General features: G+C 36.8%; 1 protein-coding gene across 1 annotated transcript; it reads right to left on the bottom strand.

The window, feature by feature from the left end:
- Nucleotides 1–286: 286 nt before the first annotated feature.
- LOC110918709 (cytochrome P450 89A2) lies at nt 287–2,074 on the bottom strand. The gene has a single exon (XM_022162988.2). It carries the CDS (start codon nt 1,977–1,979, stop codon nt 462–464), a length of 1,518 nt encoding a protein of 505 aa, XP_022018680.1. The 5' UTR covers nt 1,980–2,074; the 3' UTR covers nt 287–461.
- Between the last annotated feature and the right edge of the window lie 17,052 nt (nt 2,075–19,126).

Below are 19,126 nucleotides of genomic sequence, written 5' to 3'. Positions count from 1 at the left end.
AGCAACCAAACGCCCCAAAAAGCAGCCGAACCCGATTACAAACCAATCATATACATAGGATACTTACACCACTCACTCCAAATAAGATCCGGCCACTTAGACCTATATTTCAACCAGATAGAAGCGTAAGACTTTATAGAACCAATAATCTCTTCTCTTTTCGCTCTTCTACCTTGAAATGCCATTTCGTTCTTGTGACTTGCTTTGCTTTTTTGAAAGGGCCATTTTCGTCCACGAACACTTAATACTTGATTACGAGCACTAATGAATAAGATTAGAAGTTAGATCCCTTTAATAACATGAAAACACCTTTAATGAATAAGATCAAGGAGCAAAATAGAAAGACATGCCTAATTGTACATTAAGACGGTAATTCAACCGCGCATATTCCAATGGCTTCTTATTTTATTGTAAACAATACTAAACATATTAATTGGTACGTAGGTATCGACTCAAGCAATTCATTTTTCAGCCCTAGAAGAGATTCGTGCTCTCAGAGGATTTTTCATAACGACAGCCTGCTCATCATTCTCCGAAAGGTCAACACTATAACCATCAGGAACCGTCCAATGGAAATACCAAATCAAATTCGCCACAAAATACTCCAAATGAAGAAAAGCCAAACTCGAACCAGGACATATCCTTCTTCCAGCACCAAAAGGCATCATTTTGATCTCTTTGCTTCCACTTATATCAAACACATCGTCATTCACCAAGAACCTCTCTGGCTTAAACTCCATGGGTTCATCCCAGACCTTGGGGTCCCAGCTCATCTCAGGCACCGTGCAAATGACCGTGGCACCCTCGGGGATCGTGTAACCTTCCACTTCCACCTCCTTCCTTACCCTATGGGGTAGCGGAAAATGAACCGGTGGGTGTCTCCTCAGTGCTTCCAAAACCACTGCTTTCAGGTACCGCATTTTCTGTAGATCCTCTTCGTTTATAACCGATTCTGGCTCCACCTCCACCCCTTTTTGTGGCGGTCGAGGTGGTTGTCCCACGACTGCAACGATCTCATCATAGAGCTTGCTCTGAATGTGAGGATGCTTCACTAGATTAGCCATGATCCATAGTAGAGCACTCGCGGTTGAGTCTGTCCCACCGGTAACAAACTCACTAGTCAAGTTAACCATCTCCTTGTCAGTGAGCTTTCCACCCTCTCTATTATCAACTTCATCTTTAGGAAGGTGTAGATTCGCCAAAGTGTCAACATAAGCCACGACTCCATGCTCATCCAAGCAATCCGACTCAAGTCTAGACTTGATAATCGGAAGCAACATTTGTTCTCTATCGTCACGCAATTTATCGAACTCTTTCCACAAGTTCCGAAACAATATCCTCCCCAACCTCCCTGGGAACCAACTGAGCTTACCTGAAACAACTAACGACACGATCTCACGTTGTACATTAATGAACTCATTAACTCGACTCTCATCAAACTTGTCTCCAAAGCACATCACCACCGACAAGCGGAATAAAACGTAATAAAGATGATCAAACACTTCAACTCCTGCAGCATCATCCTGTTCTTCTAACAGACGACTAATTAAGATATGAAAAGCCCACTTGCGAGCCCATGAATATGATTTGATGCGGGTAGGGTGCATGATCTCAGTTGCGAGATTTCGCCTGAGGAGCCGCCAAGTAGGGCCGTAAGATGAAGTGCCAATGTTGAAGTTTAGGAAGAACTTTGGGCGGTCGGAGGAGACTGCACCTTGTGTAACAAGAACTTCATGGGCGAGAGAACGGTTGCTGATGAAGATGGAAGGTACGGGTACCAAACCGGTGTAAAGAGTGAAGATGGGTCCGTACCGGGTTCTGAGATTAATGAATAGGGGCTTGGAGGTTAGCTGTAGGAAGGTGGAGTGAAGGAGTGATGGTCCTGGTGGTAGTTTGTTGTGGTGTCTCCGGCGGAATAGTGTGGATCGGATGATGGCTGCGATGAAGAGGGAGACGATTATTATGAACCAGGTCTCCATCGTTGACAAACGAAGCTGATCGTAGGCTCAGGCTATCATATATATGAAGTTTAAATTTAATGAAATTAATTGTGTGACGGATTGGTGAATGGTGATGGAGACCGGAGAGTTTACTTTTTTTTTTTTTTCTCTATATACCTATGGATATAATATAGTTATAGATGTTTTCTTTCATTCTCAGAATCTCACCCATAATATTTTCTACCAAAATTATTCTTTGATGACAAGATAGTATGTATGGAACAAAATAATCTGTCCATTGAGCAGTAATGATATACATATACAGCGTCAAGTTATTATACAAAGGCTTCTAATTGTAAGAAGTGTAAGAAGGATTTATAGAGTGACGAGTGTCCAATAACCTAAAACTAAACCCACTGCATTCGTAAACTGCATTGGTTCAGATAGTTCACAGCACAGGCAAAACTATTGTCATGGTTCAATGCGTTTTAGAGAGAACACTTTGGTGTTTTTAGGCAATTACATTTTAGAACTAAAACATTTTTATGTGTTTTCTGGCCATTGCGTTTTAGAAAAACACATTCTTTGAAGTGTTTTTGGTGCATTGCGTTTTAGGTAAAACACTTTTTTAAGTGTTTTCAGTCCATTGCGTTTTACAGATAACACTTTCTTTTGTTTTTTAGGCAATTGCGTTTTAGAATGAGTCATTTTTAAGTGTTTTCTGGCCATTGCGTTTTACAAATAAGACATTTCTTTGTACTTTTGGTGCATTGCGTTTTAGGTAAAACACTTTTTTATGTGTTTTCAGTCCATTGCGGTTTAGAAAACATACATTTTAAGTGTTTTCTGGCCATTGCGTTTTAGAAATAAGACATTTGTTTGTGTTTTTGGTGCATTGCGTTTTAGGTAAAACACATTTTTATGTGTTTTTAGTCCATTGCGTTTTAGAAAGTACATTTTCTTTTGAGTTTTTAGCCTATTGCGTTTTAGAAATAAGACATTTCTTTGTGTTTTCTGGCCATTGCGTTTTACAAATAAGACATTTCTTTGTGTTTTTGGTGCATTGCGTTTGAGAAAAATGTCATTTTTAGGTTTTTTTTCATTGCGTTTTACGTAACTGGGGGTTTTTCTATTGCGTTTTACGCAACTGAGTTTTTAAATTTTTTTTTTGAAAATATAGCAATAGTATACTCGTTTTAAAGATAAAAAAAAAACTCGTTTTTTTGTGCAATTTTTATAAAAAAATAATGTCGTATGAAAGAGTTATTAACGTTTAAAAAATGAGGCGGAATTGAAGGAGAGAGAAACTATTGGCTTGGATTGACTAGAATGCCCCTAAACAAACTCACGCGATTCTTTTCTTCCCTTCAATTTTCATCATTTAATCTTAGCCCTTAATTAACTAAATGGATGGTCAAGATCACTTCCTAGCCAAATAAACTTCCTATTGTATCTCCACCATCAATATAATTACACCAAAAATAACTATTTTTAATTAAATAGTATTACTTATACGTTTATTATTATATTTTTTTTCTCTTACACTGAAAACAACTTGATATCAGTTTCTTACATAGTCCTATAGTTAAAGAAAATACTTTCTCGTACATAAATCGATAACTGTAATTAATTTTAATGATATCATTTTCTTTTCAATATCTAAATTCTTTAGTCATCATGCTGTTAACATCTAAAATCAGGGTATGTTTGGCAAAAGTAGCTGGTGGCTTTAGCTGTAGCTTTTTAGATGTATTTGGTGTTTGGCAGAGTAGTTGAAGCTTTTAATAAAATGTATAAAATGACCAAAATTAGACATAACTAAAAATTTAAAAAGTTTGTACATTAAAAAGTTTATTATTTTTAGAGGTTAAAATAGTTATTTTCCCTAAAAGCTTGTAGCTCCTTCTAAACGCTACTAGTAGGAGCTTTCAACCAAAAGCTTCAAGCTCCTAACCTAAAAGCTTCAAGCTCCTTCAACTAAACAAGACTTTTTATTGATTATGAACTTTTTCTTAAAAGCTTAAAGTTAAAAGCTTCTAAAAGCTTAATACCAAACATACTCTTAATGAAATTAGATTGTTGTAGTTGTTAAAAACACATAACAAATTCACTTTTGCAGGTGGGTAATTAAGGCTTCAAGGTTAGGCAAGCTCTTAGGGCCCCAAAAAATAGGGGCCACCAATGTTTTAAAAACCTTTTATATAGAATATGGGTATTAGTATATCAGTCCCAGAAAAGCTAAACAAAATCTGTATTTATTGTAAGGCCCAACTAAATAACCAATTTTAGAATAAGAAAAAAGCCCAATTCCAACTCCAAGCAATATGCGGTTCGTTTTTAATTTAGGCTGTCATCGTCATTCTCGCTGCTAACTGTAACCCCATGCGTGCTCATTTCACTCAACGGTGTCGCGAATTGGGGAGAAATTAGCGGAAATATTAGGGGGATTAATGGTGTTTCAAGGATAATATATATTGTGATATAATGCATCACTGTTTTCCCTAAATCTCTAATTGATACTTCGAATCTTTAAATTTTGATATTGAGACTTGGAAGGCAAAAAGCAGAAGCGATTTTTCTTTATAACAATTCAAAAGGGCCCCGACTTTGTAGTTCTCTTAGGACTTCCAAAAATGTTAGACCGGCCTTGTGGGTAATCTTAGACGTGTTGGGTCACGACGCCATGTCATAGGTACCACATCACCATTTATTCTTCTATTTGTTACATTATATTTCATTGTTAGTTAGGGGGTGTTTTGTGACAACTGGCACCCAACCGGTAATTTCTATACGCTTTAATTATTATTTAGTGACTGCAATTATGTGCTTAAATGTCAACCTTGCCTGATTACATATTATGCAAGTGAATTCATGCATATTTTATACTACAAGAATTACTTTATGCATTAATGAACAGCGTTGCATCAGAAATACTAGTAAACTCACCGGTAAGACACATTACGTCAACAATTCTGCAGAAAGCAGTAAGACAATAGAATTGGAGCCTAGGTGTAGGTCCAACGACAAGAATACATTAAAACTCAAGAGTACATACAAGGGTTTATATATATAGACTTTCCGGAAGCTAAAATACGCACTAAAAAGCACCCGAAACGCACTTTAAGTCATCATCATCGTCATACTCAGTAAATCCCACCAATAGCAAAGCTAAGGTACGGTCTGAGGAGGGTAGATGTAGACAGCCTTACCTCTACCCCGTAGGAATAGAGAGGCTGCTTCCAATGAGACCCCCGGCTCGAAACGCACTTTAAGTGCAGAATTTTATTAAATTCAGCTATAAATCAGCTTTTAACATGTAAATATTATGCAGAAATCATGATTTATCATCCAGAATACTTCCCTAAGTGTCGGGAATTGAAAGGGTTACAAAAGGGTACATAAAAGACAGTAAACGGGGCAATTTAGCACTTTAACGAACCGGTATTTAACCGAACAACCGGACATTACCAGGGACATCAAAATATTATTAGAAGCATTGTTTTTATTTTTCTGAACTAGTGTTGGTTCCCGAACACCTAAACATACTACATAAAGCATGAAACATAGTAGACACAAGACTTTTGCACCTAACACCCTACTAATTATCATCATGTGCCAACAATTTACAATTAACCCCCCCCCTTTTGATTTCAATCGGCCAAAGCCACGGCCCCACAAGATCTACATAATCTTCTACAAATCCCATAAAAATCTTCTCTTGATTTGTGTAAGATCTTGTTTGTACTAGATGAGACAAATAGACCAATGGACAAAATCACTAAATTGGTTATAAGAATCATCATCTTCATCTTCACTTCAACATCACAACTTCTCCTCCCTCCTTGCCCAGTTTCGGCCGCCCCCTTACCACCATACCACCACCACTTTCTTGCAAGCTCCATCCAATCCAAGTGTGATACAAGGTGATTAACGAAGCTCGGTGCTCACGGAACTTGAAGGACCTCACTCGTTTGCTTTTAACCACTCAATCTTCATCTTCTTACTTCCCTAGCTTTAAGCTAGTTGTAAGCATCTTGAACACTCTCATTTACTTCTATTTTTAGGGGTTAAAAGATATAACATGTTGATTATCATAAGAACACTAAAAGACATACACATGAAACTTGAAATATAAGATGATACATGATGGAATCTTGCTAAAATGATGTTGTTTAGTGAGTGTATGTTACTTGCTTGTTGATTTCTTGAGTTGATGATGTTAACCATCACATGAAGCTTGCTAGATGATGTTTAAACACTTAATCTAGCAAGTGAGAGGATGATTATGTAACAACCTAGAATAATCATCTTCTTGTCTAGTCATGAACTTGATGAATGAATGATTTCTTGGAAAAATATTAAACAAAGCAAGCTAGTAATCTTGTGAATCTAAGATTCATGGGTGGTTTTCTAAAAGAACCAAGTTTAAAATATAATTTTTAGAAAATCTTGGTTTTTACTCAAACTTACACTATTTTTGGTAATGAAATAAGTGTAAAGATACTAGAGAAACAAGAAGATGTTACAAATAAACATTTTTGTAAAATTTGATTCTAAGTTGTAAAGGACCAAATCTTTTAATAACACGATTTACAAACAAATAACCATGTTTTTAAGGGTAACTAGACCTACTAAATAACATGGTAAGTTACTACAAGTTTTTACAAGAACTTCAAGTTCATGATGTAGTATGAATTACATGATTTAGGCATATGGTAAGACTTGATTGTGTTGTTGATGATGATTTTAAAAGAAAATAAATACATGTTTTGAAAACATGGGAAACCTCCATTTTTAGGGGAAACTCTGTCAAAATTTCTATGAAATTTTGACACTTAGAAAAATATAAGTTTTGAGAAACTTATTCCCTAAAAATATTTACTAAGGTTTCCCTAAGTTTTTGTGTAAGCTTCAAGATAAGAAATGATGATTTCTTCAAGATTAAAATTGATATTAAGTATGTATATTTTTGAGAAAAATATATATATATTTATTAATCACAAAATTTTGTGCCAAGTGTATGTAGTATGTAATATACATGAATAGTGTATTAGGACATGAAAATACACTACACACTCATAAAAGTAAGAATATAAAAATACACATATAACATGCTTAGACACATACAAGAAGATATATTTATAAAAATATATTACTTAGACAAGTTATAAACGTGAAATGAAGTGTTGGACAAAGTACATAATTCGGGTGCAAAAATACAAGATACTTATATTTATTTTTGAGAAAGTAATATAAGTAAAATTCATAGTTAAAAAAATAAGTTATTTTTAACACAAGAAAACATATACAAAAGATAGTGACTTGTACTTATGCGATACAAGTCTAGTGACTAACGTTAATAAAACACGTTTAGGTCACGACGCTAGATAAGCAAAAACCGGTGAAGTTTACGACGCAAGGAACGCAAAGTTGTGAGTTCATACTCCCCCTTTTCTCTTAACTGTTTTCAGTTTTATAACTTCGGGGGTGAAATACATGTTACAAATATTACAACGTTTATAAATGGTATGATGGATACAAATACAAGAAGCACCCTTGGTGATAACTAGTACCAAGTATGATGCGTTTTGAGGAATGATACGAGAAATCGTGTCACGAATAGGGTACCATAAGCACCATTAATCGTGTACATACTTAGACCGCAGAACAAAAGGTTAGATCTAACGGGTGACCGGGCAGCCACACTCTTGGTGAAAACTAGTACCGAGTAATGCTTTTGTGTCTTCGTCGTGAATCGACAACTAGAAAAATGCCTATGGTTTGGTGGCTTCCTATGTCGTGTCACATGTTAATGGCCTTGCAACCCATTAACAACCCTAATACATACAAGAATACTTTATAGTTCATACCACAAGAATACTTTATTTGTACGAGGTTCGTACATAAGAATACTTTATTTTTACAAGACACATATCACGTTTTCATACTAAGTATACAAACGTTCAATACAAGAATTGCATGAATTCACACCAACATTATGTTGACGTTTTTCCAAAACTCACATGTATTTCAGGTAACTAAAGTGGATGTGCGCGCGGTCTTACTCATGCTCCTGGATGTCGTTTATGTTTATCTTTAAATAAAGTTTTAAACTTTCAGACAATGTGTTGTCTCGTGATGTAAACACTTAAACCATGTTTTCTGTTATGTAATGGTGTTTGAAGTTATTTTTACGAGCATGTAGTATGTTTACCTTTCGTATGCAATGAGAACCTTTCATGATCACACCCCGTGCTTCCGCTTAAGAAAGGGGTGTGACATGTTTGGTGTTGTGTTTTCAAAATAGATTATGCGTTTTCAAAATAGATTTTAATAGATAATCACTTTTTCATCCAAACACTTTTTTAGATTATTTATGTTTTACAAACGCAATAATCAAATAATCACTTCAAAACGTAATCCCAAACACCCTCTTAGTCTTTACTTTTTGGTTTCTATGCGTATCTCCCGCCGCAACGCTTGGAATTTAATTTAATCACCCACCAATATGGACCACATAAGGTCACTTGGGCTTTGGCCTAATGGTTAAGAGGAATTATCTTGTGTGAGGAGACCAAGATTCAATCATTTGAAGAGGTGTAATTTAGTATAGCATGGGGAAAATAAGTTTAGCGGTTAAAAAAATACGGAATACATAAGTCTATGTCACTTGTTGGGTAGCGTACCTATATATCGATCCAATATGTCAACGTCCACAGCCTTTGAATGGGAGGTTTCCAATCAATTCAGTAGGAGATTGGCATCTTTGAAAGGATCGTGGAATTGATATTGTTCTTTTTAAGTTTATGAAAAAAACATATTGGTTGAAATAATTGGCACATGGGAATGTCCCTTATTTACTTGTGCTACTCTTATTTGGTATTTATATGTGGCAGCGCATGCGAATGTCCCATATTTATGTACACCTTACTTGTCCATACATGGCCACTCTTATTTACATGAGGCATTAGCTATATGTGTTAAGACATGCCAACAGCCAGACGTCAATCGTACATGGCCATGCCTTGGCATGATTAGATTACGAGAAAATTGCTAAATTTGTCCCTGAGGTTTTATAAAAAGTTGCTAGATCAGTCCAAAATCAAGATTTGCTGCTAAAATAATCAAAATCAAGATTTGTTTTGCTGATACAGTAAAAAAAAAACAGACGCCGTTAAACATATCAGTTGGACTGTTTTAGCAACAAATCTTGATTTGGACTGTTTTAGCAGCAAATCTTGATTTTAGACTGATCTAGCAATTTGTGTAAAACATAAGGGACGAATCTAAAAAAATGTGATTTTTTTAACTGTTTTTGATATTTAATGTGATATTAATACACCATTAATGAATTTCAATAAAAAAAAAGTTCTAGTAATTTTCTTCAAATATAATAAGTTATGTCATCTTAAACTTTAATTATGATACATATAATGCATTTCGAATTTAATAAGTTTTTTTTGATAATTATTATTAATACACCATGATGGAATTTTAACAAAAACAAAAACTATTCATTTTTTCAACATCATAAGATTACCGGGGAAAATCCGTTTGGCTCAAGGATCGAACCCGAGTCGTCCACCACCAATTCCGGGCAAAACCCGGTAACCCACTCGCCCGTAGGCATGATGGTAAAATTATCGGTAAATACATTTTTTCTTAAATATCGTGGTTTAGTGTGAAAAGAAAAAGCTAGGAAACCAAATTAAATTTCTTATGATGTTGCCAATGACCTCTACTCCGAGGGTAACCCGAGTCGTCCACCACCAATTCTGGGGAAAACCCAGTAACCCACCCGTTGTTGGCGGTAATTCCCGACTCATCACAAGTCGGTGATGGGAAAAGGGTGACAAAGGAGTTCAAGTCACAAGTCGGTGAACTTGAGGGATCAATATTGACAAGTTGGTCATAATTGGTTAAGTTTCCTAATTACATTATAATTATATTTGGAAATATCTTGATCACCAAGTTAGGGCTATATGGTAATGTCTTGGTCACCAAGTTAGGGGTAGCCTATATAAACCAAGGTAGGGTAGACATTATTAAGAGTCAAGAGAAGATAAACCGAGTTATGGTTTATGAGTTATTGTAATCAAGTTTTTTGAGTTATATTTTCTTGGTTATAATAAAAGTTCTTGGAGAGTTATTCCGTTCGTTCTTGTTCTTGTGTTTGATTATTCGATTGGGACTTGAATTGGTATCAGAGCCAAGTTCAAGAACCTTAATCGAATAAAGCCGCAACCGTCGGAAGAAGCCGTCGTTGCCGGAAAAAGACGCCATCCTCGTTGTGCTTTTCTGATTGAACTAAGCCGAGTTCAATCATTGTCACCGTCACCGTTCGTGTTCACGTTACCTGTTTCAATTCGCAAGGAGGAAGATCCGTTCTTAAGTTTTGCGATTAAAGAAGGTGAAAGAAAGAATTCCGAGGTTTGATCTAGTGGTGCATCGAAACTCAAGAAGAAAAAAAACTCTGACCAAAAATCAAGAAAGTATAAAGGTTAGGTTGACTTTTGGTATTGGTTTCTCGAAATTCAAAAGAAAAGAAAAAAGAAAAAGTGGTGTTTTTTTAATAAACAAAGAAACAAGTATTTATTTTGTTTTTTGGTACAGTATACAAAATCAAAGGAATATAGTGAGTTTTTTCTTTGGTTAAACTTATTGGTACAGTTTCGAAAATCAAAGGAAAAAAGTTAGTTTTTCTTTGGTTAAACAGTTTGATAAGTGTTGTTGGGTTTTTATTTGGGTTGGACAAGCGGGTTCAATTCAAAGTTTAATTGTTATCCGGTTTTCGAGAGGTATTCGTGACCGGGTTTCTGTGAGCAAAACGCGTTCGTTTCTGAAAAGTTGTTCAGAAATCAATGACGGATGGGAACAGACCACCACCGGTTGTGGTTAATGATCAAAGTACCACAAATTTACAATGTCCAGTGTTAACAGAAACTAATTACAATATTTGGGCGATTCGTATCAAAGCGATATTCAAGGTTTATGGAATACAAAAAGCTTTAGAACCAGGTGAAGAAGAGGTAGAAGCCAAAAAGGATGACATGGCGGTTGCACTTCTACTTCAAGCAATACCCGAAGAGCTCGTGTTTCAAGTAGCTCAGTTTCAGACTGCAAAGGAAATTTGGGAAGCGTTGAAGACACGGTATGTTGGGGTTGAACAGGTTCGAGAGGTAAAGCTTGAGCAACTAGAAAATGAGTTGGAATCTTTAAAGATGAAAGAAACAGAGACGATTGATTCTTTCGCAGGGAGGATTAGTCAGTTGGTTACCAAGGCAGCCAATTTGGGAACCACTTACGAAAACAAAAAGCTAACCAGAAAGTTATTAGGCTCTGTTCCAGGGAAGTATGTTCCAATTGTAGCTTCAATTGAACAATTCGCAGATTTGAAGACTATGACGTTTCAAGAAGCGATCGGTAGACTGAAGACGTTCGAAGACAGGATTAAGGGTATCGAGTCTTTAGCAGAAAATCAAGGTAATCTAATGTTTGCCAATGGTGAGTCATACTCGAAATCCAAATCCTATGAAAATACGCGAGGGCGTGGGCGAGGCGGTTCAAGTTATCAAGGCAGACGTCAAGACCGGGATGATGAGGACCAAGATGGAAATCAAAGCCGAGATGGTCAAGATCATGGGTCAAAACAAACGGGTCAAAGAAGAACCAATGATCGCCAAAAAGGAAGGAAAGATAGATCACAAGTTCAGTGTTACCGTTGTGATAAATTTGGTCACTTCGCGTCAGGATGTCCGGATCGTATGAAGAAACAAGATGAAGCTAACTTAGCTAAAAACGATGATTTTGATCCATCATTATTCATGATGAGATGTGATCAAGAGACGGTTTTTCTAAATGAAGAATGGGTGAATCCAAAGCGTTTCGAGACTGAGCCAATGGAGAAAGATACTTGGTATCTTGACAACGGAGCATCGAATCACATGACGGGTAATCGAGCTTATTTCTTTGAACTTAATGAGCGTGTCACGGGAAAAGTGAAGTTTGGAGATGGATCTTGTATTGATATACGGGGAAAGGGATCGGTATTACTTGAAGGGAAAACGGGGGAGAAGCGCCTGTTAACCGATGTTTACTACATACCGAGTTTGCAAAGCAATATCATTAGTCTTGGTCAAGCAACGGAAGGTGGATGCGACATTCACATGAAACGTGATTTGCTAACCATTCATGATGATATAGGAAAGCTTATGATGAAGGTGACAAGGACCAAGAACCGTTTGTACAAGATCAACCTCAAGATAGCAAGTTCCGGTACACAAGATAACATGACTGGAATAAAGAATTTTGCGGGTAGGGATCTACAAAGAGATGAACTGAAAGATGATACGGCAAGTACGAGTCAGAATCTTCTCAAAGATCCAAGTTTAATGAAAAAACCCAAAATTCAAAGTCCAAAGAAAAATGTTCAAGAATTCAAAGAAAAGGTTAAGCAAGGGATTCAAACCCAAGGAGATACATTTAATGATCCAAGAAAGCGGGTGTTTGCTCAAGATCGCAGCCGAGTCAATGGTGGTGCGAGTTCTTATGATCAAAGGACGAGTCATGGAGAAAGGACTAGTCAAGTACAACGTCGCAAGAATGTTCGAGCTAGGAAGGAGCCGAAAAACACAGCTAGAGATCAAGATGAGTTCTATGAGAATCAAGACAAAGAAGATATGTTGGAGCCTACCTATTTCGAGTCGGAAATTAAGGGGGTGATTGTTGGCGGTAATTCCCGACTCATCACAAGTCGGTGATGGGAAAAGGGTGACAAAGGAGTTCAAATCACAAGTCGGTGAACTTGAGGGATCAATATTGACAAGTTGGTCATAATTGGTTAAGTTTCCTAATTACATTATAATTATATTTGGAAATATCTTGGTCACCAAGTTAGGGCTATATGGTAATGTCTTGGTCACCAAGTTAGGGGTAGCCTATATAAACCAAGGTAGGGATTATTAAGAGTCAAGAGAAGATAAACCGAGTTATGGTTTATGAGTTATTGTAATCAAGTTTTTTGAGTTATATTTTCTTGGTTATAATAAAAGTTCTTGGAGAGTTATTCCGTTCGTTCTTGTTCTTGTGTTTGATTATTCGATTGGGACTTGACCCGTCCGTAGGCACGACGGTAAAATTACCGGTAAAACCCGTTTGGCTCAAGGAACGAACCCATGTTTCCCTGGGTCTCCTATCATTGCGCACCAATGCCTCACTCCTTTTTTGCACCAAATGAGAATTGATCCTGAGTCTTCAAAGAATAACTCAAGTCCTCCTACCACTTGAGCTAGAGGTCATTGACAACATCATAAGAAATTTAATTTGGTTTCTTAGCTTTTTCTTTTCACACTAAACCACAATATTTAAGGAAAAATGTATTTACCGGTAATTTTACCGTCGTGCCTACGGGCGGGTGGGTTACCGGGTTTTCCCCGAAATTGGTGGTGGACAACACGGGTTACCCTCAGAGTACTCCGTTTGTCCAGTGGGTGCCCCGAGAGTGCTCATGATTGATTTGTTAGCCGTTCAAAAAAAAAAATCTTATGATGTTGAAAAAATGAATAGTCCTTTTTTGTTAAAATTCCATTATGGTGTATTAATATCATATTAATTACCAAAAAAAAAACTTAATAAATTCGAAATGCATTATATGTATCATAATTAAAGTTTAAGATGACATAACGATAATACAATTACATGGAAAAAATAACTAACAAATAAAAAATCACTTATTATATTTGAAGAAATTACTAGAACTTTTTTTTTATTGAAATTCATTAATGGTGTATTAATATCAAATTAAATATAAAAAACGGTTAAAAAATCACTTTTTTTTAGAAAATTGCTAAATTCGTACTTGAGATTTTACACAAATTTTACACAAATTGCTAGATCAGTCTAAAATCAAGATTTGCTACTAAAACAGTCCAAATCAAGATTTGTTGCTAAAACAGTCCAACTGCTATATTTAACGGCGTCTGTTTTTTGAACTGTATTAGCAAAACAAATCTTGATTTTGGACTGTTTTAGCAACAAATCTTGATTTTGGACTGTTTTAGCAACAAATCTTGATTTTGGACTGATCTAGCAATTTGTGTAAAACCTCAGGGACGAATTTAGCAATTAACTCTTAGATTACCAAACGAAATTGCAATGAATATCTCTTATAAGCAACCGGACGGAGTTCCAGTCAACGCACTCCATCATATATAGCCGGAAAAAATACGAACCTCTTTATTATTAGCGTTCATACAACGTAAGTCGAGGAGCTCATGTTTTTTCCAAGTCTCTATTCAAGGTCCTTTACGAATATAGATTGTCGTTGCAAATCAACAAGTCTAGTTTTCCATTTTTGTTGGCTACCTGATCCACTCCTTACAAAACGTGTTTCGTACTCTTCACATGAATGTGTCAGCCTTAAAAGTAAACCAAACAGGTCAGTGACCAAGTCAGCTAAGAAATAGAGAAGCTAGAAGCATGACAACTTAAGCTAGAAGCATCTACAACTTCGCCATGAACACCTCTGATTGAGGACTGACAACGAAAGTAACGCACATCCGGTCAAAATGCATGAACCACGTAGCATATAAGCTTCTTACATAGTTCATTAGTACTCAAGAAGCTAAGAGCAAGAAGCTTGGCTGCAAAACTTAAAAATTACTCAGAAGCACTCATTACTTCGTCATGGCTACTACTGACTGGGGCTGATAGCGTGGGTGGATAAATCCACTTTTCAAGGAAGTCAAGAAGTCGTGAAGCTCGGAAGCTATACGCACTAGCCTCTTAGCTCATAAGCATCTCACTACAATAACCAAATAGTGTAATGGTCAAAAAGTCAATAAATATTGACAAAACACGAAAATTTAGAAAAAGTCACACGGATAAAAGAGCTCTATCCTAATTAGGGATGTTCATTTTTATTCAAAACCCAAAACCCGAACTGAATTCAAAGCCACCCGAACTTGAATTAACAAATACCCGAGAACCCAAACCCGAGAAACCCGAACCCGACCAACCCGAACTTTAAATGGTTAGGTTATCGGGTCACTTTTCACTGGAAAAAAAGCCGAACAACCCAACCCGAAAAACCCGAAACCTAAAAGAAAACCCGAACATTTATTGTTTTTTTCTTATAGAAGTGTTTATGTCACACCCCGATTTCCACACGTTTCATCGGTGGGCCCGGTGGGGGATTACCGTGACGTAGTTGGCAACAATATAGTCAAACCACACAATATTTAAATGCACAGCGGAAGCATAAAGATAAATATATTTCAACCATGAAATGTAATATCCAAGTATCACAAGTAGTCGAAACAATCCACAGGGGATCAAAATAAAATAGGAAATAATGTTCAACAGATAGTGGCATCCAAGCTTGCGAGACTCTAACGATGCTAAGGAGTGGACAGCCTATTTCGTGTAGAACCTGCATTTAATCTTTTTGGGGAAAATACGTCAGTTTACACTGGTAAATACATTCAACCGACACTTTTGTAAAAGGTTTAATAAAATTGATTTGAATGCACAAGGCACAAACTTTTATAACTTGGGATAATTAATCAAATCTAATCTTGTAAAAGAATTACATGTTCGTTATGCGTTCAGTCGCCCGGGTCGTGCCGGGTTCAAGGTTAATTGACACACCACATAGTATAAAACCGTGGCGGGAAAACCAACGGTTATACCTTTATAATTATGGACACATTGTCGGGTGTACGCCTACACCCGCGTGTCAAGGTCGTGGCCATTCGTAAAATGATGCCAAGGATATCCGGGACATGGTCATTAAACTCCCAAAGGCGTAAAGCCAACAAAACCAATTTTTAAACGGGTTACATTGATAATACCCAACTACTAATGAGTTAGGGTCAATTGCCCGACCAAGCGGTATTTTATATACCGTACCCCAAGCCCGTATAAGGAGAAATAAGTTAAAAGTATTTACCTGAGCAAGTAATAACCACAACAAGCAAATGCAAGTATCTTTTACTGGTCTCCTATTCTGGAACGAAGGTTTATAATAACCTATTAGAATCCTAACGGGTCTTTAATTTAGCCTAAGCTTAGACCGGTTAGTTTCAAAGGATAAATACGGTTTAATCGCATGAAAGGCGAAAACCGGGAATGGAATGTGGTTTGGATCCAACAAGTTCGGAGACTTGTAATGGATAAACTAAACACATTCTGGATTTGAGGTAAAAACGATAAGGTTTAACCCGTTTCGGCTAGTTTATGTAAACTAGCTACATAAACCGAACCGTACGCGTAAATGGCATAACAGGTAACCGTAAGAGTCCTACACAGGTTTCCTAAGTCAATATGCTCTAAAGAGGTTGTGGTATCAGTAGGATACCTTCCATTATGCCCATAACGAGTTTAATCCCAATATACGCCCCGTAGGGGTATTTTGGTCATTTTAAAGATTATAAAAGAGATTTCCGGGTTCTACAATCGGAGTTTTCTGAACAGGTTATAAAGTTCAAAATACTTTATTTATTATATGAAATCAGTAGCAATTGGATTCGGGACAAAATACCATGTAGAACTCATTTTATGTTCGAAAAAGGGTATATTTGGTATTTACCGAATCAATGCCCTAGCCGCAGGTTATGAGCAGGTTAAAAATAATTAAAAATCTTCAAAAATCTCAAAATATTATTTTACATCAGTGTGTAAAAGGTTTGGTGTCGAAATTTGGGTTTAGATAGGCTTTATGCTAATTGCGCCGTTTAATTACTTAAGTTTTCTTAATTGCGCTATTTAGCATAACTCCTATTCTAGACCTCGGATTGACATGAAATTTTAGGGACATGCTTAGAAATCAGTAACTAAGGTTATTGTCCTTTCACATATCCAAAATTCTCGTTTTAAAGTCAAAAGGGCATTATGGTCAATATTTAAGCATATAACGAAAATGTGCAAACGACTCGGACAACCAACGAACCGGTCACAGAGGGTTATACCATCATGTAACTGGTCCTAAGAGAGTCCTAAGGCCTATCTAAATCATACCATAACGGGTCAGAACTGAAGTCAAAGCAAAAGTCAAAGTTTTGCGACTTTCGGTTCCGAACCGGGTCAAAACAGTAAATGGTCGGATCAAACAAGCTTAGACCAGTTATAATACTTATTATCATGTTATATGAGTGATAAAACAGGTTACACGCTATCTACATTGTTATTTATGCATTAAATCGAAAATTAGCATTCTGTTGACTTTTTCTAAGCAACTTTGACCCGTCATTTGGACTAGTTAGAATGGGAATCAGAGGGTGCCCTTTTAAGGGTTTAATGCCCACATAATTACCAACATATAACTACCTTTGATTCGACTAATCACTGGACCATTAGTGATTAATCGCTAAGTCAATCGTTAATTACAACGGATTGACTTTTAAGCTATAACTAAGCAAAAACTAAACTACGAAGGGTTAAGCACACTTACAGAAGTTTAGTACACGACCAGAGATGCTAAGAGAGGATTCTTGAGCTCCAGAAATGATCAGAAGTGATGAATGAAGGTGTGGTTACAATGTTGCATCTCATGGCCTTTATATAGTGAATTTAGATGCATTAGATCATTACAACTAAGGCTACAAGGGTTCCTTGATCATCAACATGTGTCCCTGAGTGCTAGGGGTCGTTTAGGGGGCGCCCATGCTCTTAATAATGGCTCATAAGTCGGTTAAAACACCAAACAGTGCTTTTGTCCGAATTTTTTGTATCTGGGAGGCTGACGCGGCCCGCGTAAGGTTCTTCTAACCTTTACGCGGCCCGCCTGAATCTTATTGTCAGAGCCCATATCTTTCCCTGCTAGCGCGGCCCGCGTAAAGCCCTTGCTAACCTTTACGCGGCCCGCCTGAGACCTGCTGTAAGATTTTTCAAATCTTTTCACATTATTGCAGCTGGCCTTTGGCGTTTCGAAGGGGTAACTTTGCGTTTTGGGCCCTTCTTATTTAGGTATAAGGGCCTCGTGACTTTTACCCAACTTATTAACCCGCGGTTATTTTATTATTACCCGAAAAGTCATAACTTTCAATGTTTGACGCTTTTCGCACCTCGCATACGAATTCGATCATAACTTTCTCATTTTAAAACGTCCATTTACGAAATTTACATCGTGCATTCTAGTGAGCATAATTTATTGTTACAAAGTCTCGGGTTTGTTAAAGGGTTACTCAGAGGTATAACTTAAACATGTTGACACATTTAACCCCTGAAGTTTGTAATCTCTCACTTTCTTCCACATTTCATTCCGTATGATCCATGATTCATTCGTTTGAAGGTACGAGCATCATTTAGGGTTACTGTAAAGTATATTTATCCCTTGTTGACATTTTGAACCCTCGAATTTACATACTTTCCATGTTTGTCAACTTTAGTCCCTATTTAGTATTTATTACCACGTGTAAAATTATGACACGTGTCAATACATTATAAGACACAAATTTTCGAGGTGTTACAGTTTAGATTTGGAGTCTTTAATTGATGGAACACTAAGTTTTGAGACTTTTAAATATTATAATAGCATATGGTCAACTAATCTTTGAACTTTGATGATATTTTTAAAATAGCAATATGAATTTTGATGATATTTAAAAAAACATTTATTTTCATTTTACAACTAAACCTGAAAACCGAATAACCCGACCCGACCCGAATAACTCAAACCCGAATAACCCGAACTTTAAAATGGGTCGGTTATCAAGTCAATTTTTTCCATAGAAATACCCGAACAACCCGACCTGAAAAACCCAAAACCCGAATAAAAAACCCGATGAACACCCCTAATCCTAGTAGCATGTTGTAGGTCTTACACCAAAAAAAAAAAAAACACAAGTGTGAGACCTGCCCTAGCTAAAAGTAGATAAGCAAGTAGCCCAAAGTAAACATGAAACATATGACCAAACCATCCTTCGACAGAGAACAACTATATATTGGGTGCCTTAAGAACCTCAAATGCATTTGCTTTATAAGACTAGTTGGTATGGGTGCCGTCCCCATGCCCGGCTTGTGCTCGCCGCCCCGTTTCCCCACACCCTTGCTCCGGCGCCAGGCCAGGCCCAGCTTCTCCGTCTCCCAAGCAACGGTCTCGACACCCCTCACTCCCACACACACTGCTATACATACATACATACATATATATATATATATATATATATATATATATATATATATATATA

This window comes from Helianthus annuus, chromosome 16 (genome assembly GCF_002127325.2).
Source record: "Helianthus annuus cultivar XRQ/B chromosome 16, HanXRQr2.0-SUNRISE, whole genome shotgun sequence".
In the NCBI taxonomy this organism is placed as follows: domain Eukaryota; kingdom Viridiplantae; phylum Streptophyta; class Magnoliopsida; order Asterales; family Asteraceae; genus Helianthus; species Helianthus annuus.
The sequence above is the reverse complement of the archived record's forward strand: the minus strand, read 5'-3'. Positions and strand labels throughout refer to the sequence as shown.

Coding starts and splice junctions, on each gene's coding strand:
- LOC110918709 (XM_022162988.2), bottom strand. CDS start 1,979: ATGGAGACCTGGTTCATAATAATCGTCTCCCTCTTCATCGCAGCCATC.